Raw genomic sequence first — 27627 nt, 5'->3', positions numbered from 1 at the left:
TACCTTTACCTTTATTATGTTTTCTGAAAAACAGTTCTTGCTTCTTTTTCCCTGTAGCCCTTGGCACAACCCAAAATCTGCTCTGCACCTAGTCTTGATCTAGTATTCTGAAGTCTATATACTGTCTACTCTGTTTACACTGCTGATCGTGGGTCTTTTTCAAAAATCCTGCTGTGAAACATCTTTTCTCCTCCCATGCCCCCATTTTTACCATTTTACTGGAAATCATTTCTCTGAAGACAAGTTCTGGGAGGCTCAGAAGCTTGCTCACTACTCTGTGACATTTCAGCTGGGTCTTAATAAAATGTATTTATACACCTTTTGCTCCAGGGGGGAGGTTCTAATGGCGAGAGGAAGCATGCAGCTATCTGCAGGTTTTTGTACAGCAGCTTATTCTGATGGAAGTAGTGCAAAGGACAGTAACTGAATGCAGATCATCCTAGGAGGCAGAATCCTCCTCCTCATGACATCCCCAGTTGTGCTGCTCGTCAAACTCCAGAGGGGCCTGAGACCACCGGAATGTTAGCACCGCTGCCAAAAACAAGTCATGTTCGGCTTGTGTGTCACGTAGCAAAGTCAGCCTCTAAGCAAAGAGGGAGGGAGATCTCGTGCCATTCGCAGAGTAAAAAGGAAGCACACTTGTCGTTCTCTGAATGGACATACAAGGTATTTAGAACAAGATCCCCCCCCCTTCCCTCCCCATTCAGGAAAAAGAAAAAGATGACAGCGCTGTGCAATGAGAGAGACAGCTAAGTTTATATCTCTTCCACTTTCGCAGCACACCATGTGCCTGCATGGACTGTAACAAAAAGAGACTCTCAGCCCAGGGCAAATCAAAGACAGCTGCCTGTCTTCACAGGAACACAGCAAACAATCGGTCCATTTTGCAGTGGATGCCCAGAAGCCATTTCCATCCTTCCTGGGATACCAGCTTGAATACAGAAGGCTCTTTAGCTGCACCGGATCAGCTTTCTTTGGTGCTCTAGTTGCCCCAACTATAATTCCACGGTTGTGGAAATAGGCTGCTGCTTATAGCAGCCTAAGTGTAAGCAACTGGCTTGATGAACAATGAACATATACTGGGCTATTTTATACTTATACTAGCAGAAGTAAATACAGAGACCTGGGCAATCAAGCAAAAAATTATCCACAGAGATCCATTTGTGGAGTGGGAATTGTGCCCCTTTTTACATGTAGAGGAGAGGGAGAGGGAGAAGAAGGACTGGGTAGCCACTTATGGTATGACCACAGTTGGGAATGTAGGGCAGTACCAGCATCAACAAAAGCCCTTGTTGTTTGGTTGTTTGTTTTTTATACCCCAGCTTTTTTTCCCCCTGAAGGTACTCAATGCAGCTTACAAATAAAAACAAGAATCACTAAAAACATAAATAATAATTAAAAAACAAGCAAATGTTAACAGAACTAAAACTATATATATATACATAAAGTATGTTTAAAACATACAAATAATCACAGAAAAGCTGCTATTTGGCACCAGAGGGAAGCTGACATTTTTTTCCTATTCATTCAGAACCTTGTCCACACCATTAGTTTAGAACAATATATTTAGTGGTGTTCTTACTAATTTGCTGCACATCAAAATGGAAGTGCTCATGTTTCAGAATTCTTGCATTTTCCTACCCATCATGCAATAAATACACCAGGCAATAAATACAGTTCCTCTCCCAGCTAACACCTCCATGACTGTCCTGGATCCCACTTGCAGACGTAATACTCAGACTCTCCGCTTGGTTATTACAAAAGGTTTTATTCCAGAATTTGCTACATGACCTAAACATATATCAAGTTGGAAGGTACACACTTAGCAGATTAAGACTTGACATGCCGCCTGAACTACCCTTCTGAAGAGGAGGGCGGGCACAATCATTCACAGAAATCCCATCCTGAGCCGTGAGAATGGGCAAGGAGGCATGCTTGTGGGTCTGCTCATGCCACCGCAATGAGCATCACATCCTTGTAAGACAAAGTCAATAGTGCGAGTTCACTGTCTGACCTAGGGGGGAAGCACTTTGCTAGCAAGAGACTGGGGCAGAGCCTAGTTCAAAAACCTTTCTCGTGGCACTGAGGACATCCACTGTCACTGAATTTCCTCCTGGCAAGCTGCTGGGCCCCTCCCCAGAATTGGTTTCCCGACTCACATACTATTCATCCTTCCCATCTGACCAGCCCTGCCAAAAGGTCTCCATAGGGCTCATGAAAATTATTACCCTCAAACTGAATTACTGTGGTACCTCTAGTTAAGAACTTAATTCATTCTGGAGGTCCGTTCTTAACCTGAAACTGTTCTTAACCTGAGGTACCACTTTAGTTAATGAGGCCTCCCGCTGCCACCATGCCGCTGCTGCATGATTTCTGGTCTCATCCTGAAGTAAAGTTCTTAACCCAAGGTACTACTTCTGGGTTAGCAGAGTCTGTAACCCGAAGCATTTGTAACTTGAGGTACCACTGTACTAAAACATGCTCTTTATGGAAGTGGGCCCTTGGGTCTAGTCTGGAAGCTGCAGCTAGACTGGTGATGGGAAGAAGCTACTGCCAACATATTATACTTGTGTGAAAACACCTGCAATGGCATCCTACTTGCCACCAAGCCAAATTCTAGTACTAGTGTACAAAACCCTTAATAACTTAGTCCAGGTTTCCAATCTTTTTGGGTCCATGGCTCCCTTGACCAACTCCATTCTTTCTGTGGCACCCCGTGGGGCTCAAGAGTCCCATTATGTCACCCCTTGCCTGCAGAGCCAACAGCCCCTCACCCATTTTCGAGCTTCCTCCCTTGGGGAGTGTTCCCTCAGCCTTCTCCCTCAGCCTTCTCCCTCAGGGCAGCTGCAGCTGCCATCCCTAGTCTCTTGAGCTTCTGCACCCCACCCCAAAGAGAGATGCCTCCTCACACTGCCCCACAGGGGCCTGGGAAGCACCCCTTAGCCAGCCCCAGAAGCACCATTCACCTGAGGAGCTTGTAGCCCGGGATGCTGCAACAAACAGCTGTGCAAGCCTTTGGGAGGCAGAGATGCGAGAGGGCATCAGAGGAAGGGAGGGAAGGAGAGAGGAACAGAGACTAGTGTTGCCCCTGGCACCCCTGACCATCATTCAAGGCACCTCAGGGTGCCACTGCACACTGGCTGAAAACCATTGACTTAGTCTAAGGTCCAGGACTTGTTTGTCGATTGTTGAGACCATCTGGGGAAGCACTGTTAATGGTCCCCCATGGACCAGAAGCATGACTCATGCCAATAAGTCATGCTTTCAGGTGATGATGGACAAGCACTGTTGAGTTTCTGGAACTTTGTTTAAACCATCTTATTTTAGGAGGCCTTTGTACCATGACTGCTTCTTTGATTGTGATTATATGCATTTGCACTTCTGATTTTTTTAATTTCTGAGGCTTTACCTTTTTGGGGTTTAATGTTGATTTTAAAATTTTGTATATTTATGTGATTGTATGCTGTTTTGAGACCTAAATACTGAAAACCAGGATTTTTTTTTTAATAAATACTATTGCAAGTACTGCATGAAACAAGTCTGGGATATATAACAGCAGGCACCTGCCAGATTCACATTACTTGTCTGCACTGCAACGTCCCTGCTGCTTTGTCAACATTTGTTCATAAGGTTTATAATAACCACAGTGGCTGCATATTCACACAGCATGTGGCACTTTAATACTGAAGTCTTCATCTACTTGAAAAAGCCTTGCAAACAACAAGGTCAACCCCCCCTCCCACGGTTGCCTGCCATTTCAGGACATTGTGAGGCAAATTAAACATTCCAGGCAAATGCACTGAATAAAGCCCCAACATTTAAATCATCATCATATCATATCCTCAATGAGTTAGACAATACAGAATAGCCTTGGGAGGCTGCTATTTTGAGTCAAGGGAGGCCTTGCTGAAGCCTTCCTCAGCACACACACACACACACACACACACACACACACACACAAATGGTTTCGCTCAAAATTTCCAAGCTGCGTTTCTACATGAACTTATAGGTTCTGAAAGAGGCTGGTTTTAGCTTTAGCTTTGGGGTTTTTTAAATCATTTTCAGGGCATTTTTACATTTTACATTTGCATGCTGCACACGCATAACAAAAAAAACAAAAAAATCCCAATGGATTTGACTAAAGGTCCATCTAGTCCAGCAGCTTTTTCCTCACAGTGGTCAAACTACCTCAGACAAAGCCACAAGGATCTGTTTACTGTTGTTTCTTTGCTATTTGTGCTCTCTGCCATTGTGCAAAGCCAGCTCAGAAGTGCTTGTGCAACCCCACTGAAGGAGATTGCTAACAGCTTCATGGTGAAGGAGGGACAGAAGAGTCTGTTGCATCTTGGCCAATAGCCAGTCTGTTGCACTTCCATGCTGTTCATGGAGGAAGGCCCCTTTCTTCCACCAATTGTTAGCACGGAAGCCAAGTTAGTTGGTGAAGGAGAAACAGATCACACCATCTCTCCTTTGCCAGCCTGGATGAAATTCCATATATTTCCCTTCACTGTTAAATATGGAGGCTGTAAGATGGGGTCCCATTTCATAAAAAAAGATTAGTAGTACTGGCTTAAAAGTATAATGTAAGAATATGGTGAAATTTGAAGTTATGTTAATAGGTCTTCCTCCTACTGATATCATTCTCACCCAGCCTCAGTTCCAACTATGAGTCTGCCCATAGTATGTGAAACCCTTTCAGGAATACACTCATCAGGGATTAAGGAATGGTCAAGACTGTTCGTATATTTAAAGTTGCTTACCAGTTGCTTGTTGAAGTTATGCACACATTGTTCAAATTGCTCGTCTTTTGTTTCATCAGCTTTGCCAAGTTTCTGAAGGACCTGCACATGCACAGAAAAAGAGAACAGAGAAGGGTATTGAAGTCACAAAATTTGAACATTTGTAACCAATGAAAGACAATTCAAGAGGAGGGGGGGTCACAGTTTCAGCTTTACTGAGTGGCAGAGAACAGGGGGCAGGTTCAAACCCTGGGAATGTCACTTTTAAAGATCTCAGGAAACACTGCAGGAAAACCCCTCTGCTTGGAGAATTTGGATGCCCACTGCCCATTGCAGAAGACAGTACTGGATGAACAGAGTGACTGCATGTCTTACTTTACTGTGAATAGTCCTCCAGTTTTAAGGGCTTTGAAGGAAAATGAACCATTAGAAGGGAGATTGGACCTTGGACAGCAGAAACCTTGCCTTTGCCCCTCAACAGCACTGAACAGCAAGCTGAGCTGTCACACAGATCAGTCCCTCTCATTATCATGAAATGTATTGCATTTCTATATCAATTATAGGAACGTTTTCTAAATTTGCATATAAGTATATGCAAATTATATGCAAACAAGCACCCTCCTTTTTTGGTGATGCATAAATGGCCACCCTATGGACAAGATAGACCAGTGGTCAGTCTTGATATAAGGCAGCTTCCTAACATCAGTAGTTTTCTCTGTGGTTTTTTCTCCTGCATCACAAAGTCAATGTTTGATAGTTAGAAAATTTCAGCTAATAAAGTGGTACTAAATACAAAACTATAGAGTTGCACTTCATCTACTTAATTTTCCACTGCAAACCAGTTTACCAACTCTTTGGAAATGCAACATAGAAATTGAAGGGGGTTCGGATGACTCACAGACTATATTTCTCATGCAAAACTTATTTGTCCAGCCTTTGGCTGGAGAAGAGTGGTACTGAAAAATCTGCTGAACAGACAATATAAACCACTGTGCAGGTCCCCCAAGAGAAACTTCAGTTAATCTTTTCTCACAAATAAACTATTTTGTGAAAGAGGAAAATTCATATGCTGGAGGCATAAATGTTATCTTCAGATTTAAAAAAAAAATATTAAAAGTTTCAGCCAGAACTGGAACTAGCTTGGGAGAGAGTCCTGTTGTTATCATTATGCCACCAGGAAGGCTTGGAATAACCATGGCAACCAGCCAGGCCTCTCTTAGTACCAAGAGTCCTTTTTAACAATCAAGTTCACCCACCATTCCAGGCGGAGCAAATCTTAATCAAGACACTTTATTTATCAGCCCTTCCCTTTTAACACTCTTGATTCAAGTGGGTCACTGAAAGTGGAGTTGCCCACACAGCTAACCCAAGGCTGTTCAGCTTGAGTGACTGAAGGGGGGGGGGAGCAGCAAAGGACACAAACAGTAATGTATGTAAACAGCTTCAGCTGCCACAAATCATGCTTAGGGCTGCTTCACACTTAGGGCTGTTTCAGATGTGCATGTAAAATATTTTACATGGCCACCTAAAAATGTTACCTGCTGATGCAGCTCATGCATGAAATCATGAAGTTCCACTCATGAGGGAACTGGCATGGGCAATAATGTATGGCACATAATATTTGTAACTGACCTATGGAGAGAAGAAAGTTTGAAGAATCCAGCAAGATCACACACAAGGCCTCTCTAGTCTGGTATTCTGTTTCCAACAGCTTGCCAACCAGATGCCTGTGGAAGGCCCATAAGCAGGACATACTGACAACAGTCCTCTCTTGCTGCTCTACAGCAACTGGCTATTCAGAGGCATGCTGCTTGTGATCCTGGAGGTAGTTTATAGCCATCATGACTAGTAGTCATTTAAAACTACATGGATACGTTCAACTGATCCATCAAAGCTTCCTGGTTTGCAGGGGAAACTATAGTTTGCAACTTTCTGAAGTACCAACAAACTATGGCTTCCTGTTAACCAAACATAGAAGTTTCTAATCTCTTCCAATTACATGCAGAGGAAGGGGGGAGTCATTGCCAGTCCTCCGCACTACGGCTCAGACTTCAGAGTATCATCTGAGTGCAGCCATTCTCCTTAGGGTGCATCAGTATTCCTGCTGTTTAGAATGTGTGTGTGTGTGTGTGTGTGTGTGTAGCATTCCTGGAGGGGAAAGTGGGGTATCAGTATATAAAGAACCTCCTCATTCACCCAACACTGATAACAAATACAGAAGATGGTGGCTACCTCCTTGTTTGTTGGCATGACAGAGCTCAAGACACAACCCACATATCAACCAACATATTTTTTGCTCTATAAGACTCACTTTTTCCCTCCTAAAAAGTAAGGGGAAATGTGTGTGTGCGTCTTATGGAGCGAATGCAGGCTGCGCAGCTATCCCAGAAGCCAGAACAGCAAGAGGGATTGCTGCTTTCACTGCGCAGCGATTCCTCTTGCTGTTCTGGCTTCTGAGATTCAGAACATTTTTTTTCTTGTTCTCCTCCTCCAAAAACTAGGTGCATCTTGTGGTCTGGTGCGTCTTATAGAGAGAAAAATACGGTATTTAGGCCCTGCTTAGAGATACCTACTTCAAACTCTAAGAATCCCTAGTATACAAGCACTGAATTTAGAAAGAGATCCAAGATTCCCGTTCATTTCACACGGTCATTTTGAATTTAGTCATACATGCACACACGTATAGACAGCTGATTCTCTGTAGCATTGCAACATGCATCACAAAGCACTCAGGTTTCAGAGTATCATTCTGTCCAAGTGTGCAAAAACATCACTGAAGACCAGTATTTAATCACTGAGTGGGTGGCTAGCTAAGCAACACCCTCTGCAGAAATTGGAGCTCTCCGAACTCAACCAGTCTGGAAACACAGAAGGCTATGTTAGCAGGGAATGTGATACGCACTTGGCCAACAACTTGTGTTTCCACCACGCCTGTTATTAATCCACCTAGCCTTTTGGGGTTGGGGGAGGAAGTTCTCCTGCTCAAGGCCTTACAGACCCCTTTTTTTTTCTTCATACTGCCCTTTGGGGGCTAATCTAAGCTATCAGATGCCATTATTCCAAGCTAAATGGGTTATTTTGTTGGTATGCTAACTTGTTGGAATCTGTCGTTTCAACTGTTTTAGCTGGTTTTGCTGTTAAGATTTTATGGATTTGTATTTGCACATGTTTGTAAACCACTTTGAGAAGCAAATTGGCTTTAAAAAGCAGTCTAATAAATAATAAACAGAATGCAAACTGCACATTTTGAAGACTATTCCTGAGACAGCATTTTTAAAGCTGCATTTTGCATGCATACCATGCATAAGAAATCAAGGGTACACAATTGTCTGCTACTCCTTTTTTAATATCCTGCTACCCATTGGAGGGTAACAATTCATGCTGTGCACTCGATCTCTCGCTCTCGCTCTCTCTCTCTCTCACACACACACATCACTTCTATCCATCACAATTGCTTGCAACCTTCACCAAGGTTGCAAACAGCCAGGCAGGTGAACTCAGCACTATGCAGGATCAATCTGCCAAGTCTTTTTTCATTTGCTCCACACATCCCCTGATTAGGCTGAGAAGATTAAGGTCTATCCGCACATATTTAAAGAGCCCTCTAATCAATTTTCTCATAGCAATACAGCATTACTTGACAAAATTTACATTTGCAAAGAGGGAGCAGAGCAGGGAAGAATTGGGATAGTTAAGTGTGTGTGTCTTCACCTATTATTCCAGAATGCATTTGAAAAGCCAAATCACAAAATTTCAATCCTTTCTAGGAAATGCACAACTCTGGATAAGGGGTCTAGAGAGCTGCATATTCCAATAGCTATCGCAGTGAGAGACAGTAAAATCAAACTCCAAGAGCAAATTCTGGTAGCTCTTTCAAAATATTGAGGTGGTCATATTTATAGTTTCACACTAAATACAGAAAGTGTAAGAGTAAATGGCAAAGCTGAAAGGAAATAGAATGTGTTTTTAAAAGATTTTTAAGCTTTGCGCCATAGTTCTTCTAGGCAGCAGTTTGGAAAACCCTAATGCAGAGTCTTTTTTGAGAACACAGAAGGAGTTGCACACTTCTTTGGCTCCCAGCTACCATCCTCAATTAGAACAAGGGAATAGCTAATACAAAGAGCTATTTGAAAAAGCATAGGCTGACGCACAGGTAAAATGATCAATTCTAAACTGGGGAAAGGGTCATTTAACAAAGATAAGAACTCAGAATGTTACAAAAGCTCAAAGGTGACACAGAACAAGCAACGCATGTAGAAAATGCGGCCATAAAAACAGGCATGGAACTGTCTGCTGAAGGTCTGTCTAGGGCACATGTGTATGAGCTCAAAATTTATGTGAAGCAATAGTTCCCAAGAAGTCTGATTAATTAATTACTATGTATTTTTAATAGTTCAGTTTTGCAATGGTTCAACTCAGAGGGCCAAATGAGATAAAATATGAAATTGATCTTTCTGTTTTAAAAAATGGATGGTTTTTTTTAAAAAAATAATGAAAATTGGACTCACAGCAAGTGGGAAAGAAGGAAATTAACCTTTTCCTCCCCTGCCATGCCCCTAATTAAAATCATTTCTGCAAATCGTGCTCTTTGGCATTCCCATGGGAAACTTCCTCCTAATGCAAAATAGCAGTTTCTGAGGAGCAAGTGCAGAAAAAGAGGAAAGGGTTAAATTTCTCTGCCTGCTGCAAATTCACAATAGTTACCAACCTCCTGTCCCAAGAAACTATCATTTACAAAACTTCAGGACTGGGTTCAGCCAGCTTTAACCAAATACTGAGTGTAACTTCTCCACACTCCAAAACAACTAGGACCATGGTGATTTGGATTCAAATTCCTACTCAGCCATGAAGCTAAACAGATAACCTTGCTCTCTAACCTACCTCACAGGGTTGTTGAAACAGGCAGTGGAGGATGACACAGAGGATAAAAAGAGGGTTGAGAGAACCACCATATTTACTTGAGTCTAATGCACCTTTGAATCTAATGTGCACCTCAATTTTCAGAACCTTGAAACCAAAAAGAGTATTTGCTGGGGAATGTAAATGTGCCATCAAATCTAATGTGCACCTTAATTTTCAAAATGTAATTTTGTCCCCAAAAAATGGTGGCCATTAGATTTGAGTAAATAAGGTAAGTAAGGTGCCCTGAACTTCTTGGAGGAAGGGTGGGATAAATCTGAAATAAATACGTATTTTAGTCATATTCGAAAACAGTGTTAGAAACTCCAATATATAAGCTAGGCACCAAATGGCTCCTAATAATAATAATAAAAATAATAATAATAATAATATCTTTATTGTCATTGCCCCCTCTCGGGGACAACGAAATTACTTGGCTGCTCCATCCACCCAGGTAGGGCACTCCACTCAAAATCAGAGTTAAGGTTACCCACAAAGAATGCCTAGTTGCCATTTTTGGGCCAGGTGGCTTGAAATACTTATTTTTCAATACAACTTTTTGGTTCCTTGAATTCATTCTCTTTGTGCGGATACAATATAATGGATAGAATTCTTCAGGATGTGTTGCTAGTGTGGGAAAACAGTCAAGATCCAAGGATCCCCAGACACACACCTTCAGAAGATGGAGAGGTCAGGCATCATCCTGGCACCTGGGCATCTTCACTTGGTTACAAGTGGCTGATAGCCAGGTGCAAAATGCACCTGGTGAATTTTGAATGCTGTCTGAAAACTGCACAGGCTATACCACTTCTTACAACTGTTGACTTTCTAAGAGACAGAATTCAGGCTTTATATGTTACCAGGTTCTTAAAAGGAGAGTACACTGTAAGAGTGTGTAGATCAGAATGTATAAAGTGCTGCTTGTAGGCATGCATGATGTGCAAAAGCCCTGAAAAGCCTTGAATTATGGGGGGGGGGGCACAGTTAAATAGCTCTTAATCTCAGGGATTTCCAGCAACTGGAAGGTACTATTCCAAACCCTGTGCCTCTGTGATGATGGTCAATGCCTTATATCAGCCTCCCCCAATCTGGTGCCTTACAAGTTATTTCTCACTAACCACAGCTAGCATGGCCAATGGTCAGGGGTAGTCAGAGTTGGAATCGCATAACATCTAGAGGGCATCAGATTGGGGAGGGCTGCCTTATATTACAAACCATCCCAATTCAAGCCATTGCCATATTTTGCATGTGGAAGGGCTTTCTATGCAGGATCTACTCCTAAAAAAATTCAGACAGAATTCAAAATCTCTGCAAGGGGCTCCTCTTGGAGAGGCAGATGATGCAGCAGATATTTGGCTCCAGCATCAGGAGAAATCGCCATTCAGAGGGAGGGAAGGGGTGTTTGTTGTGCTCACACCACAGCAAACAGGGATGTGGTGTTGGCTGTTGACAAGAGGCAGCACCCAACCCCTGGGAATTGGAACAGGACCAAACCCAAGATGAAGTGGAAGACTTCAACTGACCTTCCCACCCAAGTGTGTCCAAATCAGATCCAGACAGATCCTCAAGAGAAATGCTTTGGTACAAAACCTTTTGCTGAAGCAGCAGATGGCAAAGAACACAAGCAACATCAGTCATGTGTGTCCGTTTTGGCCACTAATGAACTGTGAGCTCATAGGATGACATCCATCCCCTGGAGAAGTAAGTGCAAGTGGTGTCAGATTAGACCGTTCGCAGGCAGCTATTGGCGCTCCGCTCTCCCCCATCCTCCCCCTGCGTAACGCCATCGCGCTTAATCTGTCGGATCATTGCAAAGCCAGATAAAGTTAGTTAGGATTGAAACTTCAGGCTCTTTGCAGCTATAAATGGAGCAGATTTGCCCAAAGACAGTTGATGGAAAGAACCTAGCAGAAGTCAATGTAGCACCCAGGATCAGCTCACAATGGCAATAATTTGTTGTATGGTTGGAGGAGGAGGAGGAAAGGGAGGGGAAACACGTGGGAGGCTGAACCAATGATCTGGTTGCATATAAACTGTTGAATAACCAACAGCTCCTTCCTTCTGCCACATTCCTCCTGGTACCTTCCATTTACCCAGAGAACTGCTGGCAGTTTTAACACCCAGAGATCAGCAATACAACACAGAGCCTGCAACAGCCCCCATATCATAGATGCAGTGTGAAAAATAATGCTATACATATTTTGCAGATATGGAAGTCTATTAGCAGGATATGACTTTTCACCTCCAATATCCTGGAACATCCTGGAATTTTCGATATGGGTTTTGGCAGAGACTTCCATAGGTCAGTTTTTTGTAGTGTTTTGTTTTACCCAGGATGCTCATGGTCTAAAACCAACATCAATAGCATAAGAAGCTGAACAGAAATTCCACCGATGCAAATAATTAAGAGAGACCAAGACAGCAAGACACCGGCATCTTCACAGACATTCAATAGAGACAAAGGAAATTAATATGGGAGAAGGGAATCACAATATGGTGGCTTGCTCCAACCCCTTACCTAGAACATCAGAAGAGAGCCTACTTGGGTCCACTGAAATATATCTAGGGTCCTATCTATGCAAGCAAGATTCCCACATAAGCTATATCCACATTTAGGTGAATACACAGGGATCAGAACGTTCAGAAACTTCAGCTAGTGCAGAATTCAGTGCCCAGGTTGCTCACAGGGGTAAGATGATTTTAACATATTACACCAATCCTGGCCCAACTGCACTGCTCTACTTTGTTTCCGAGCCCAATTCAAAGTGATGGTTTTCACCTATGAAGCCTTAAATGGCTCAGGACTGCCATACAGTGGCGGAGCTTCATGCTCCGGCACCAGGGGGGGAGGAGAGCAGGCGGGGGGGCAGCCATGATGGCACCCTGCCAGGATAGCACTGCCAGGGGCAGTGCACTCCCCCCCCCGCACTCCTCTTCCTCCGCCAGTGCTGCCATACCTCAAGGATCACCTCTCCCCATATGAACAGACCCAGACCCTGAAATCGTCACCTGTTGCTCATCTTTGTGTGCTTCCTCCATGAGAGGTCTGGAGAGTGGCAGCACAAGAATGGACCTTTTCTGCCATGGCTCCCCGCTTGTGGAATACTCTCCCCCCCTCCCGGGAGGCTCTCCTGGTGCCTTCATTATATATATTTAGGCAGCAGGTGAAAACATTATTTGCCCAGACCTATGGCCTTTTAAATGTGTTTGGGATGTATGGGGGGTTGTTATTATGTTATTTTTTTAATTTTATACCATAAACCACCCTGTGAACTTTGGATATAATATAGTTATATTATTATTATTATTATTATTATTATTATTATTATTATTACGCTGTTATACACACACACACACACACACACACACACACACACACTTATTTCATCCAGATTGAACATCTGTTCGTTCAGGCTATCAATATTGAGTTAGAGGGTTTGTGGACTGGAGTAACAGGATCTTCTGGCCTACTGCATCTACTTCTGGGATAAAAAAAACATCCTTAAGAAAATGTGGCACAGAATTCTTCAAGTGAAGAAATACTTAATATGAGCACACACCTTGAATAATTTCACCCTTAAAAGGCTAAGAAGCTAGACTGAAGCTTTATTTTAATTTATTTTCCTGACTCAAAATAATAAACCATTGTATCTTCTGAGAATATCTTCTGTTACAAAGATACAATGTGAGGATGGCAGCCATTTCTAACCATATTGATGGTATAAATATTTTGCTTGTCTTATCTTACAAATGAGTGCTTGTTAGCTGTATTTTGAGCAAACAATAATTTTCTGGAATTGAGATCACCACATAAACATCAAGGCCCCAAGCTCAAAATATGTTGTTGTTGTTGTTGTTGTTGTTGCCGTCATATTTATTTATACCCCGCCTTTTTTCCTGGTAGGGCCTCAGATGATTATCTTAGGATGTTGCAACGAGCATCTTGTGGACAGTAACACTAAAGACTAATGGATTTGTTGTGGCATAAGCTTTTGCAGCAACTATCTACCTACCCAGTGGTGGGACTTTCAGAACAGCTTCCTTTGTCACAAAGACTAAACCCACAGAAAGGAGAGGATCAACTGGCCTTTTGAAAGATGCCACAAGACTCAGGGTGCACTCAGACATGGAGATTATTGCATGCGTCTTCCTAGTTATGATGTTAGCACTTTTGTTTGCTCCAGTTTCTAATGCTCCTTGTACATTACATTGCCTGTTGTGCTGTGGGACTGCGGCTTTTTCATAAGTGCATAGCCATGTAGCACCAAATTTCTTTCACACCTGCGGTGTGACACCATGAGACATGTTGCCACCCTTTATGGGCATGTGTGTTTCTGTTCCCCAACTCATCCCCATGATGGAAAAGAATTGTAGGCAAGAATACTACCCAACTTGGTCACATGCATGGTCCAAGAAAACAGTGCGGAAATTACAGTGCAAAACTCCCACAAATTTTCCTGGTTAACAGAACTGCAAGCGAATTCTTTCTGAAAGCAATTATCACGGAAATGAGCAGTAAACATCCACTAGATTTCTGGAAGTGGCTTTACGTTGTGTGAAAGATGACATAAAGCATGAAAAATATCAGGAAAGACAACATTGGGAAGATGGAATAAAGTGCCATCTGAACACAGCCTCATTGTGATTTGTAACCCTGCCCTAGTTTTTCGAAGAGAAAAAAATCAATCTGAGCATGACAAATCTCTTCTGAACTACATTTTCAAACAGTATCTTTCACAGCTTTTGAACCAGCAGGTGTGTGTTTTAGATAGGAATAGCTGCCGTCTTTTTCTGGGCTGCTTCAGCACAAGCAGAGGGCTCTGTCATAAGATATGAAGCCTGTCCAACAGTGCACCTTTCACCTTCATAAGGGCCTCAATCCATCTTGTGTAGTTTTCTGGCAAAACAAATTTTATCTGGAGAAAAAGCTTCAAGTGGCCTTTAGGTCATGCCACAGCATCAAGGTAGCTCGTCAAGTGGCACGGAAAGAACATTAGGTCAGACAGGAAATTAGTCCCTTCGTTTCACCCGCCTACTTTGCCCTCCCTTTACCTCCCTTTAGCTACAAAATACAGGGATTCCTTCGGAGGGTGACCACCACAATGTCTAGGGCTGCTGCTGCCCCCATCCCAGGAGACAGACAGTGAGATTCAACATTGTGCTATGGCGAATGCCCATTGGTGCAAAAACATTGCAGCTTGCCAGTTGAAATAACCCCCCCCCTCGCCCATCCCACTATTAGGGGGGTGGGGTTTTTCTGACACCCCCCCCAACCCAATTTCAGGGGGCATGAAGAGGAGGGGAAAAGGCCTGCTATGCAAGTGGGAGCTCTCATGCAGGCCTTGTGCTGACTGAACTTGACAGGTGAATCCCACTCAAAGCCACACCGGAGCAAAAGGATAACACATCTTCTTGCATTGCAGCCTGCCGCCACTTAGTAAATGATACAGCCCAGCTATTTATTTTGAAAAGGTGCAATTTCCCCACCAATTCAGATGCCCAACCGTATAATGATCATGTCTCTCTGGAAGTCCCTGTTGCTCAAACATATAATGGCCTGGGTTCACACATCACATTAAAGCAAAGGATGGCCAATGTTGAATGAGCAAATCTGCAGCTGCACAAAGAGAAACTATTAGGCTTAAGGGCCTTTTTATTAAAAGCAGATTGTGTGCTTTCTCAGTCGTCCAAGTACAGCTAACATCTTACGTACTAGAGCTGAAGTTAAGCCACATGGTCACTATTCTTCTAAACCTACTCAGTGTAAATCCAGTTTCAAATTGGGACTGATCAATAGTACACAAGTGATTTCCTAGTCAGGTAAAAATGAAATCTGATCAGGCATTCACAGATTAAACACTCAAACAATTTGTTCTAATTAAAATGCATCGTTGTTTCTACACTGTGCAAGCAGGAGCTACTTGCGTGCTGAGGTCCCCCAAAACACCCCTACCCCAATAACTCACACATCACTCATAAATTTTTGTTTAAGGTTTTTGGCATAATTTTGGCCACAACTTTATTAAACATACAAACTGTGAGTGGTTGCTTAGGCATTGGTTATGACTATCTGCCCCCCCCCGCCTTGGGGGACAGCACTGACTCCCGGATTCCAGCGAAAGCCAGTGTGGAGGAACAAGATCAGGGATAACTAGAGCTGCGGCACAGACCCTCAGCTTCTCCCCGCATGCTCCCAGGGGCTTACGCGGCCCGCACCCGATTCCAGGGGTTTGGACGAAAGGATGGTAAGCCCCTGAATTCCTTTAACGGAATTCCCGTGCAGCAGCAGCATTGGAGGGACAGGCACAGCCAATCCATACCCCTCCACCAACCAATTTAAACCAATGCCTAACCGCCAACCTTACAAGTTGTGACGATTTGCTACACAGTAGGCAAAAACCAATTGGCACACACTAATCAGCCAAAAGGAAAAATTCCTACCAGGCCCCTGCACCAAGGCGGACGACCCCATGACAGGCATAGCAAGGTCAAAGCACAAGCCCAATCAAGGGAGGGCAGGCGGGTGATCCGGTGCCCACAGCGAAAGAGAAAGCAGCTTGCTGTGAACCTTGTTTAAATAACCTCTGTTCCCACCCCCAAATTGGCAACATCAAATTTTCCCCAGCAACACCAACCACCAATCCAAGCCAGGCCCCTTCAATCTATCCTGCCTGGCAACTACAGTGGTGCCTTGCAAGACGAAAATAATCCATTCCGCGAGTCTCTTCGTCTAGCGGTTTTTTCGTCTTGCGAAGCATCCCTATTAGCAGATTAGCGGATTAGCGGTATTAGCGGCTATTAGCGGCTTAGCGGCTATTAGCAGCTTAGAAAAAGGGGGGGAAGGGAAAAACTTGCAAGACGTTTTCGTCTTGTGAAGCAAGCCCATAGGGAAATTCGTCTTGCGAAGCGCCTCGAAAAACGGAAAACCCTTTTGTCTAGCGGGTTTTTCGTCTTGCGAGGCATTCGTCTTGCGGGGCACCACTGTACTGGGTGCTTTGCCTGGCCCCATCCGCAACACGTGCTCTCCTTTAGTGAGAACACGCTTTGCTATCAACGGTCAAGTGTTCTATAACCTGAATTTCCCAACTAAGTGCTGTTCAAAATTCAGAAGCAAGAACCATGTAAAAATATAAAACTTTTTGAAGGAGATAGAAACAACAAGCTGTAAACAGGGAAAGGAGAGAAAACCATCTTTCAATATTTAAGTGCCAAGAAGACAGAACAATGTGATTACCTACACCCACAGGTTTACAAAAGTAGGAAAACGTTTTCTATTGAGGGCCACATTCTCACTGGACAATGTGTTACAAGGAGCATACTGGCAGTGGGTGGAGGAGCTAAGCCAGTGGGCGGCACCCACTTCTTTATCCCAAAAACTTTCTTTAAAAAGAGCTATTTTGCAAGTCCTTTCATTGGGAGGTGGGGGGATTGAGATTGGCAGACTTGCAGTAATGGCCACATGAAATAAGCAGAGGTCTCTTCTGTTTCTTAATGAATATTGAATACCAAATTTAGAAAATTAATGGAAGTTTCGACTTAAGTGAAGTTTCTTGGTAAGAAGAATTTCAGTTCCAGAATCCATATCAGTTTTCTGTCTTATTAGGAACTCTAGTAAGTTTCTCCTTTTTGCCAGTGACCACTAAAATAGGCTTGTTGCTGATTACTGGAGAAAATGCCTTATTTTTCCAACACCGGCCATAAGAATGGTAAAGGCAGTAAGCAAAAAAGAAAAAGGCTGTTTTAAGCCTGTGATCTTGTGTCAAATTGGTTTTCTAAATTAGGCATTGACATTTCCCTGAACCAATGTCAGTCTCTCAGGGAAGCCTCAGTTACTAGGGCTGTTCACGTTGCATCTAATTATAGTTTTTAACTTTGGAGGGAATTGACAGAAGAGGATTACAGAGTGGTTTCTGGTGCTTCCTATTCAGTTTTCTCACATGCTCAACATGCAGGTCCTCTTCTGGAGAATAATCTTGATTACCAGCTGCCAAGTATACTCCTGATTGGGGGGGGGGGGTATCCAAAAAGCACAGTTCCCCAATCAGTATTATTATTATTATTAGTAGTAGTAGTAGTAGTAGTAGTAGTTGAATTTATATACCACCCTCTACCCGGAGGTGCAGCAACATTGTTTTCATAATGAGACAGAGAGAAGGATTCGAGTTTACCTAGTGTCACCTGAAAAATATGTTTTTATATGTGTTGGTAGCCACCCAGAGTGTCTGGGGCAACCCAGCCACATGGGCAGGGTATAAATATTATTATCGTTGTTGCTGTTGTTAATTTATTCCCATTGTTACAATTTTTCACTTTGGTACACATCTCCCACCTTAAGCAAGCATTACACAAACAAGCATCTCAAACACATGCCTGTAAACTACAACTTCATTTCTTTCATGAAACAAGTGGATTTTTATTGACACACATTGTGTTTGCCAGCAATTAAAGCAAAAAGTCACTGCATTCTTCATCCATGCAGGTACACATTAAACATTAAGCTATAGCTGCATCCTAATGTGATCTGCTATGTGAGGGCAGTTTACAATATAAAAACACAAAAGTACATAACATAGTAACATATAGGGGCACCAACTATGGAGGGTCATGGGGGCCAGGGGCCCCAATACTTTCAAGAAGGGGGCTGTCCCCCTCCCATTTTCCCAGTGATTCTCAGAAGAATGCACCAGTACAAAGATGCTTGGCCCTGCCACATCCTTATTAGGATTGCCAGGGACCCAGCCTGGTGAACCATCTTCACCCCATACATCCCTTTGATGCTCACCAGAGCTCCTTCCTGCAATAAGTAAAATTGATTTTGTGAAAGGCTGGACACACACATGCACACCCTTCCAAATCAGTGTTTTCAACATTTACAATTCTTGCTAAGAACCCTAAAGAAGCATGTTGCAAATCCAGCATCTCTCCATTTCCTGCCTTCTTCCTGCAGGCCCAGTTACAGATTCACTCACTTCTACTCTCCATAAATATTTTGTGCTCTCAGATAACAGAGATCTGATTTAAAGATCAGCAGGTTTTATTTTTGACAACACTGGGAAAGGGCTCGATTACCAAGCTTGGACATGAAGCCTTGTTTGCTCAGTTCTGGGTTCGAAGGGTGGTGACAGATGCTGAATATATTACATGCAAGTGGACAAGAGCTGTCATTGCCGGATGGACTGGAGCAAGACACAATGGAAAGCTTTTGCTGCTGCAACTCAATAGGAGCTCTGTTGAGAAATCCCCAGTATAGTTTCTCTTTATCTCTGCCACCGCACTGGACATATTCATTCGGGCTTGCTGCTGTTGTTGTTGTTGTTGTTTAAAAAAGGCATGTCAGAGAAACAACAGAGAAACAATTACATACAACAGAAGAGGTAGACGAAAAAGCTGAAGAGCTTCATGAACTTCTCATAATATGGATCTTCTAAAGAAGCATGAACCTCAAAGGCATGGTTTCAGAAGCATGTGTGAAAGTGGAGGGGAAGAGGTTGTCCTGATCTGTCTAACTTACCTGAGAGGGAGACAAAAAAAAACTTCTTTGAAATATTAGAGATTAGCTGTGATCTATCAGCCCTGAGTGCTCACTGGAAGGACAGATTGTGAAGCTGAGGCTCCAATACTTTGGCCACCTCATGAGAAGAGAAGACTCCCTGGAAAAGACCCTGATGTTGGGAAATATGGAGGGCACAAGGAGAAGGGGATGACAGAGGACGAGATGGTTGGACAGTGTTTTTGAAGCTACCAGCATGAGTTTGACCAAACTGCGGGAGGCAGTGGAAGACAGAAGTGCCTGGCGTGCTCTGGTCCATGGGGTCACAAAGAGTCGGACACGACTAAACAACTAAACAACAACAAATCCTCACCCACAAAGGAACAGTACAATGTTATCACTAAAAACCTCAGTGTGAATGCTCCGGAGGAATACAGCAAACATGAGTGAATGGCAGGATTAAAACGATTATGAAAATAAGCAGGCATAAGCCTCAATCTTGCACACTCCTTCCTTAGCTTCCTCTACATAGGAGGGGAGCTTTAAAGCCCTCGCTTTGAGTTAGCCACAAGTCATAAGTGGTCTTTACGTCAGAAAACAAACTACAGTTATAGTTTGAAATTAGTTTTGATAGCCAGTTTTTTTCTTAAACTGTAGCTGGTGATCCTAGTCTATAGGCAAACAAACCATAGCTGACCACTGTGTCTGAATGCAGCAAATTACAATTTGCTTGAAGCATGGTTTGCCCACAAATCAGGATCTGAAACTACAGTTTGAGCCTGGTTTGGGGACAAACCATGGTTCAGGCAAACCACAGTTTGGAAGCAATTAAAAACTATGATTTGATACTAATTCAAAGTAAATGCTTCTAATCTTCTCTCCTCCATTCACAGGAAACTAAGAAAGAAGTGTGTTAGGCCAAAGATTATGCCTGGTTGTCATCATGGCAACACATATTTTGTCATGTCTGAATTCAGCCTCCTTGAACAATGAAGCCCTTTGGGGGGGGGGACAACTCATTGGTAACATGCCAAAATATGTTATGACCTCTATTCTGGATTTAGAGAGGTATCGCGAATACATCCAGGTCTTATTTTGGATTAAGAGGGATGACAGCACTTCCTGATGTGGTTCTAGGAAATGCCCAGAACTACAGTAACAGCAAGCTAGGACAATCAATCAATTCTTCAAGTTTTCACCTACATGAGACCATTACAAACTTATACATTTGTATTTTGGGGCACCATATAAATTGACATCAGAACTAAACAGCATAATCAAAAGCATGCTGGATGAAGAATTCTGGCTCACAAATGTGCCAGGAAGACTAAAGAAACAGAGATGCTGAATTACATTGCCCTCAAATGAGTTTAGACTCTTCCCCCAAAAGTCTAACGTAATGTTATAAGCTGGAGATACTGCGTTATCTTGATGGACATCATCTGACAGCGCAAAATGTCCTTAGCTGTGCTTCAGTTTCTTACATAAGGGGCAGGAAGAGCTCAACATAGGATTTTGAATGTTCACAATATAAAATTGTTTTTGTTTAGACTGTGAGGTTACAAACGTCCATTAGACTATCTCTGTCCTCAAGGTACACGTATTGGGGCATTTACACCAAAGTAATTGCCATCTTCCCTGTGATTATGTGCAGAGAAGGATGCAGTCATCACATGAAAGTGTCCTGATGTAATCTAAAGAGTTGGCTCAGATTAAAATAGAGGTGAGTTTGTAAGGAAGGAAAGGAAGCAATTCCTCTTTTTGGCATAGCAACAAGGAAATGAAGCAAAATGCAAGGAACTAAGCTGGCTACAAGATATATTCCACATACTATTCACCTTTCATTTACAGCAGAGGAAACAGCACAGATCTTAGAACTGACTGCAGAACACCATGCTGTTGAATTTTACTTCCTTATTTATTTATTTATTTATTTGTATGTAGCTTACATGCCAAAAAAAATTCTTTCTCAATTCTAACATCAACACAGTGACAAAACTATGTAGGCTAGGGAAGGCAGATGGCAGCACAGGATCTACTGGGAAATCTTTGGGTGAATTGGGAGTTAAGAAATCCTTGCCCAATCTTTTTTAACAATGGCAGCTATAAAACCACATGAGCTATACTGCTGAAATGAAGAGAGCTGGGCAGTGGAGTATCCAGGAGAGGATTTATGTGTGGAAGGACTGAGAACTCAGTTCAGATGGGGCATTTGGAACAATCTCCTGGAATCCGAACTCTTTCAATATATGTATTTTGTACCAGCCTCAAGATTCTACAAAGTAGATCATGCAAAGCCAAAGTCTGCTAACTCCTGCTTTAGATTAATCCAAAAAGCACTTGAAGAAATATTGCTGTCTTATATCAAGTTTGACCATTAGTCCCTCTAGTTCAATACTATCTTCTCTGAAAGGCATTTGCTCTATGAGGTCTCCAACAAAAGTCATTCCCATTCTTGGTGCCAGAGATCCTTATTACCCAAGATGCTGAAGACTGAACCTAGGATCTCCTGCATGCAATGAATGTCCTTGGGCACTCAACTAAGGCCTCTCATCTTTCCATCAAGGATCTATCCTTCTGACTTCAAAAATTAAAGTCTGATTAATACCCTTAAGAGAACTATATACAGTAAGCTGCATACGTTTCTACCATGCCTGTGATAGCTCAGTCGGTAGAGAATGAGACTGTTAATCTCAGCATCAGGAGTTTGAGCCCCATATTGGGCAAAATATTCCTGCATTGCAGGGGGTTGGACTAAATGACCCTCGTGGTCCCTTCAAACTCTACAATTCTATGATTCTACCACTTAACACATAACACACAGCACATCTGCACACAATCTTTGCCTCTTGAAAAATGAAGAAAGGTCATGCCAATATAAGACTGTACAGCCTGTATCGTTTGTCACTTCATTTTAAGCTCCTCCTCCACCACATGCAGAAAGCCAGTTGGAAGACAGATTCCATGAAGGACTGGGGGGAGGAGAGGGGAGTTTTCTTTAATATCCGTTAGCAGAGAAGCCATTTCCTATAAGCCCCACTATCAATTTGGAACAGGTGACATGTAATGGCCTCTCCAGGCACTGCTCCATCACCCTGTCCTTTCAAAGGCTCAGATCAAAAGTCATACAACCAAGTAAAATGCTGTGGATACACTAGACGCTGTTTGGCAGGCAGTCGGGTATATGGTCCCATCCAGCACCAGGTGTAAATCCTTTATGCCTCCAGATGAGGATGTGCAATAGACATTCCTAAAGAGTTTGACGACACTCATGGCAAAGCCTGACAAAGAACATGTTACTATTTAAAATGCCATCCCCCATACAACTCTCAAATTTCTTCCATTAAATAGAACACCCCACAATTGCTCACTTTCAGGCCTGGATTGGGGGGTGGGGCATATGCCCTAGGAGGCAAGTTAGGGAGGCAACAAACAGCACCCTGTATGTGCAAAAGATGAGATGGGCATGCTGCAGTCACAGCACACACTCAGTGACTCCTTGTGTTCTGGCTAGCAAAATGTGTCGGTCCAGCACTGAGCATTTTCGCCCTTCCTCATTGGCTTTGTGGTGTTCTCCTTCACTTTGTCTTACTACTTGGCAGTATCTTGTTGAATTCTAGATGCAGTTTATTGTAAGAGAAAGCGAACAATGGCTTTGTGTGTCCACAGGCAGACACTATGGAATGAAGGTTTAAGTGATGCTCTTGAGTGATTCCTTGGAGACCAGTAATGGTACAGGAAGCCTTCCATCTTTATGTCACCACTAAAAACCTAAGCCATGTGACCAAAAAGTTACTGTCACAGGATGTTCATTCATTAGCCTAATATACGTGAAGACCACAACTCTAAAAGAAATGATTCACGCTAGAACATCCACGTCATAGGAACAGAAGAATCTCACTTTTATGGGCATATGGGCATATGTAGTTTAGCCAATAGTACTGGAATGTCAGCAGGGAGATGGGAAGACCAAGCTGATGTCAGAGTTCTATTCCAAAATAGATCCTGAATATTAAAAATTGTTTCAGCTCTCCAATTGCAAGATCTTTGCCTTTCCTGCCAGGAATTTCTCTTTATTATAGACCTATTCTTTTCTTCTCTCTTTTTTTACACACATACTACCAGCATCTAAAATTGAACTGTAAAAAATAGCTGTGATTGTAAATGTCATGGGGACTAAGCTACTGCTAGGAAGACAGTGGAGATGTGTTGCTGTCAGTCAAATGCCCAGTCGAGAGGGTGTTGCTGTATCGGACACCATTGTCAGCTGTCATCTTTAGAGCCAAGTGTCTATTCTCAGCCATCCTGGTTCCTGCCATCATCATTCATAAGCACCGGACAGTCACCATACATTACCATACCCACTCCCAGATGTCGTCCCTGCACACACAAGACAACTCACATTACACATCTGGGGGTGGTTAAATACATTTAAGAGTGGAAGTCTGAGCTGGCTCACAACAGAAAGCAATTGTGTGGAGGACTGAGAAGGCATAACCCAACACACTAGCACTCTAACCCTAAGCACACTTTCTAAAGAATGCATCTATTGAAGTCTGTGGGACTTTCAGAGTAAACAGGAATAAAATCAGGAAGTAAGGGTGCTTATACAGGGCTACTGAATTTGGACTCTTGCACAGAATACACCTGCTGAGCTTCTCAGGTTGCAGTTGTTGGTTTAGAAATAAATAAATGTTCTTGGTGCTTGTGGATTAAAAAATATTGAAAACATTTAAGCTATGTTTGCCAAAGGGCTAGAAACTTAAAGGGATCCTGGGAAAGTTCAGAGAAAGTTCTGCTGGGTGATGACTTCATGAATAGGAATAATAGAAAATGGAAAGAATTTAGTATTATGAGCCATAAGGTCATGTGCTTGGGGGATGTCATAGTTTGTGATTGGCTGGGGATTTGACAGCTGAGATCTAAGTGGAGGAAAGGTCTGAGGATCATGGCCAATTGCCATGACAACGATGATGTTACGTGACTGCAAAGAATGCAAGTGCAGGATTTTTGTGGGTGTGTGATTTTTGCTGTTTGCTTTGTTTGCAGTGTATTCAGCATGGAATTTCCAAAGAGGGCTGAGAAGTAGGCAATACTGGTGAATTCCATTTCTCATCATTATTAAATGATACATTTAAAACACACAAGCAAAGATATACCAGTTCATAATTAAATGGCTTCCCTGTAATACAAGGCCATGCTGGATGAAGGTGCTGAGAGTTGGAATCCAATACAAATACAATACCTTGTTACGCAGATGAAATAGTTACAACATATGAACATAGGTTATATACCTTGCTTAAGGATTGTATATGGTGTACATCCTGGACTTGATTCATATGTTAGGAACTAACCAGTAAAGAAATTTGTTACAAACATTACCAATCAGCCTGTTGTGCTCATTATGTTGTAAGAGTTGGAATCCAACAATTTCAGGAGGCCCACATGTTCCCCATGCCTGAACAAGTGACTAAATTTATGGATGCTATACAGTAGCCATCCCACATATGCACACTGACAATGATTCAACATTTCAGTGTAAATTCTATACTCTTCATGTTCTCAGCTTTGATTTGCCTGTATATTGAAATTACAGCTCATTCACCACTTTTTAAATAGTGGTGAAGCCATTACAGATTGGCTTTAGCATGTGATCTCTAGATGATGAATTTCTGTTTGAGTTTTGTTCAAAAGAGGGAATGAATGAATAAAACTGAATGCCTCCAACCTATCAAAATCACAAGCCACCAACCTGTTGGCTCAGCCAAGAGTTTGGCAAAGTCACAATCTCGGCACAAAACTGTTCCAGCATTTGCAAAACCCACTGCCTTGACAAAAAGCCAACGCAACTCACACAGGATCTGTGAAAAAGATCACCACAAAAATGTGTGTGAGAGAGAGTGTGCATCTCCCTGAAAACTATACCATGATAAGGAATTGAGAGGCCTCTTATTAATGTTGCGTCCTCAGCACATTCAGCAGCTTAGTCATTTCTGTTCCAGCATTTGTTTCAAATCAGTGGGAATTTAGAGGTAAAGGTAAAGGTACCCCTGCCGGTACGGGCCAGTCTTGACAGACTCCAGGGTTGTGCGCTCATCTCACTCTAGAGGCTGGGAGCCAGCGCTGTCTGGAGACACTTCCGGGTCACGTGACCAGCGAGACGAAGCTGCTCTGGCGAGCCAGCACCAGCGCAGCACACGGAAACACCGTTTACCTACCCGCTATAAAGTGGTACTTATTTATCTACTTGCACGGAAGGGTGCTTTCGAACTGCTAGGTGGGCAGGAGCTGGGAACGAACGATGGGAGCTCACACACACCCCCCCCCGTAGGGATTTGAACCGCCGACCATGCGATCGGCAAGTCCTAGGCGCTGAGGTTTTACCCACAGCACCACCCGCTCCTTTAGAAGGAGGAAGATAAATCACAAGTGCCCTTTTGAGGAGTTCAACAGTTTGCTTTGCTTATCATTCTGCAAGTTAGTTCCCCAGCAGAAGAAGCTCAAAGAAAGCCAAAAATAACATGCGCCTTTAAGCATAGCTTTAAATGGCTAAGATGCTGTTGTTAAGCAGATAACTGGAGGATATAAACTGCATGGTCATTTACCATTTCAGTGGAGTAGCAAGACCTGATCTATGAAAATGTATATTAGCTGCAAGAATCCTTAAGACCTGCACACATGTCGTCTGTGGGTGGGTGGGTGGGTTGGTTGGTTGGTGTGTGTGTGTGTGTGTGTGTGTGTGTGTGTGTGTGTGTGTCCTGCTTTAAACTACAGTTTCCCATCATTATAAATTTTGTCAAATAAATAAATACAGTAATCAGCTACCTGATGCGAGAGACTGTACAAGGGACCACTCAGATGCCCCTCAATGAAATTGAGAGCATGTGCAGAATATTTAGCCCTTTTATAATATTTTGAGTGTCCTCAATACACTACATAAATTATCAGGAATTCTTACAATTACAACCTTGCAAGATAGGTGAAAATTTAAACCTCCATATTGCACATGGAGAAAGCAGCTTGTCTAAGATCACTCGGTTAATGGACTACTTACATGGCAACGTTATTTGGAAGAAATATGTACAGTATAGCAACGTTAAACATTTGTATCCAACCAAGCTACAGTTCACTTACCCAAAGAGTATACAAGTAGTATATTTAGTCACCACTGACTTTAATGATAGCAGCACAGACTCAAACTCTAGACGCTTTGGCTTAGCTACATTGTGGAATGCCAGCTGTAGTAAAGTTAGTCTCTGTTTAGAAGCTGTTCCTTGGTCAAGCAACAAGAGTGAGGCCTTGTGGGTAACCAACAAGCCACAAGGACCATGGGAAATAAGTCTTGTCCCTTTAACCTCAGACTAAAAGGCTCCCAGGGTGTGAGAGGTTTACTATGGGAAAGGAAACCCCTGATTTAATGAAAGCTTTGACACCTGGGTCCGAAGTTATGTGCATTCCCTCAGTGATGTTATCTGGCCTTGATTGCCTGAGAATGTGCATCTGCATAAACGCCACGGAAGGGAGGAAACCCCTTTGATTTAGGCTCTGGGTTCTTAATGAGACCAGCTGCCAGAAGTTAGATTGATTAGCCCGCAGACTGGTCATTGGAGAATTTGAAAATAATCAGGAGTTATGATTGGTTTCGGGGGTTCCGACGCTACGGGGCAAATTGGGGATAAAAGATCATGGGACTGGCTGAGAAGGCGCGCTCTGCAATCCGCAAACCGCCCGGCTGCTGATGTTCCATCTAAGTAGCCGTCCTTTCATCCTTTGTGATGGAGAATTGCGAAAGACTCTGAATGCGGAACATTGAAAGGACTTTAACCATTCTATCTGTCTCTTAGTCGTGAGTATGTAAATCAGTTAGATTTTACAATGTTCTTGTTTTTCTTGCTTGTAACTTACTAAAGAAGTGCCTGCTATTTTAGCATGTTTTCTTATGTTCTTTTAAAATAAATTTTTAAAGAAGAAACTGTTTGGTTTATGTGCCTTTCCGGGGGGGGGGGGGAGCTAATTCCTAGCCTTACGCTTAGTTACGCTCTACCGTGGAATTTCTGTCTGCAAGTCTGTGGATACAACTTGTGGAGTGGAGATAACTAGTAATAATTGGGCACAGTCTTCTCCCTGGGTTGTGGCTCTGAGTTCCCCAGACCAAAGGGAGTGGTGGCAGCCTTACCGGTTCTAGTTTGTTCTGTTTTGTAAATGTAAACGTGCCTGCCAACCCTGCTCAAGAAACCTGGTCTGGCCGGAGAGCAAAGACAGGTGAGGGAGGGGCGAGTGGTTGGGGGCAAGTTTACCACACCAGCTTTAATGCATTAGTGTACAGAGTACAAAAACAAAACAAAAAGACTCCAAAATGTTGAAGCCAAGTTGTAGCATCAATCATCTTGGTGCTTTTTGCCACCCCACTGCCAATGTTAATGCTCAAGATGTTGGAAAGAAACTACTTGCCCATAGCACAAGAATTTAAGTAGAAAGAACAGCATAACCCACAACAAT

The 27627-nt window shown here is 42.8% G+C and overlaps 1 protein-coding gene across 15 annotated transcripts in view; it reads right to left on the bottom strand.

The window, feature by feature from the left end:
* BIN1 (bridging integrator 1) overlaps positions 1 to 27627 on the bottom strand; it is a 117776-nt gene that overhangs the window by 64888 nt on the left and 25261 nt on the right. For all 15 annotated transcript variants that reach the window (XM_079968879.1, XM_079968871.1, XM_079968885.1 and 12 more), the window contains exon 2: positions 4761 to 4841. In XM_079968879.1, coding sequence (XP_079825005.1) covers positions 4761 to 4841 — 81 coding nt within the window. The remainder of the gene's footprint in view (positions 1 to 4760; positions 4842 to 27627) is intronic.

Source organism: Podarcis cretensis, assembly GCF_951804945.1.
Source record: "Podarcis cretensis genome assembly, chromosome: 1".
In the NCBI taxonomy this organism is placed as follows: Eukaryota; Metazoa; Chordata; class Lepidosauria; order Squamata; family Lacertidae; genus Podarcis; species Podarcis cretensis.
This window is presented reverse-complemented; position numbering and strand designations above follow the sequence as displayed.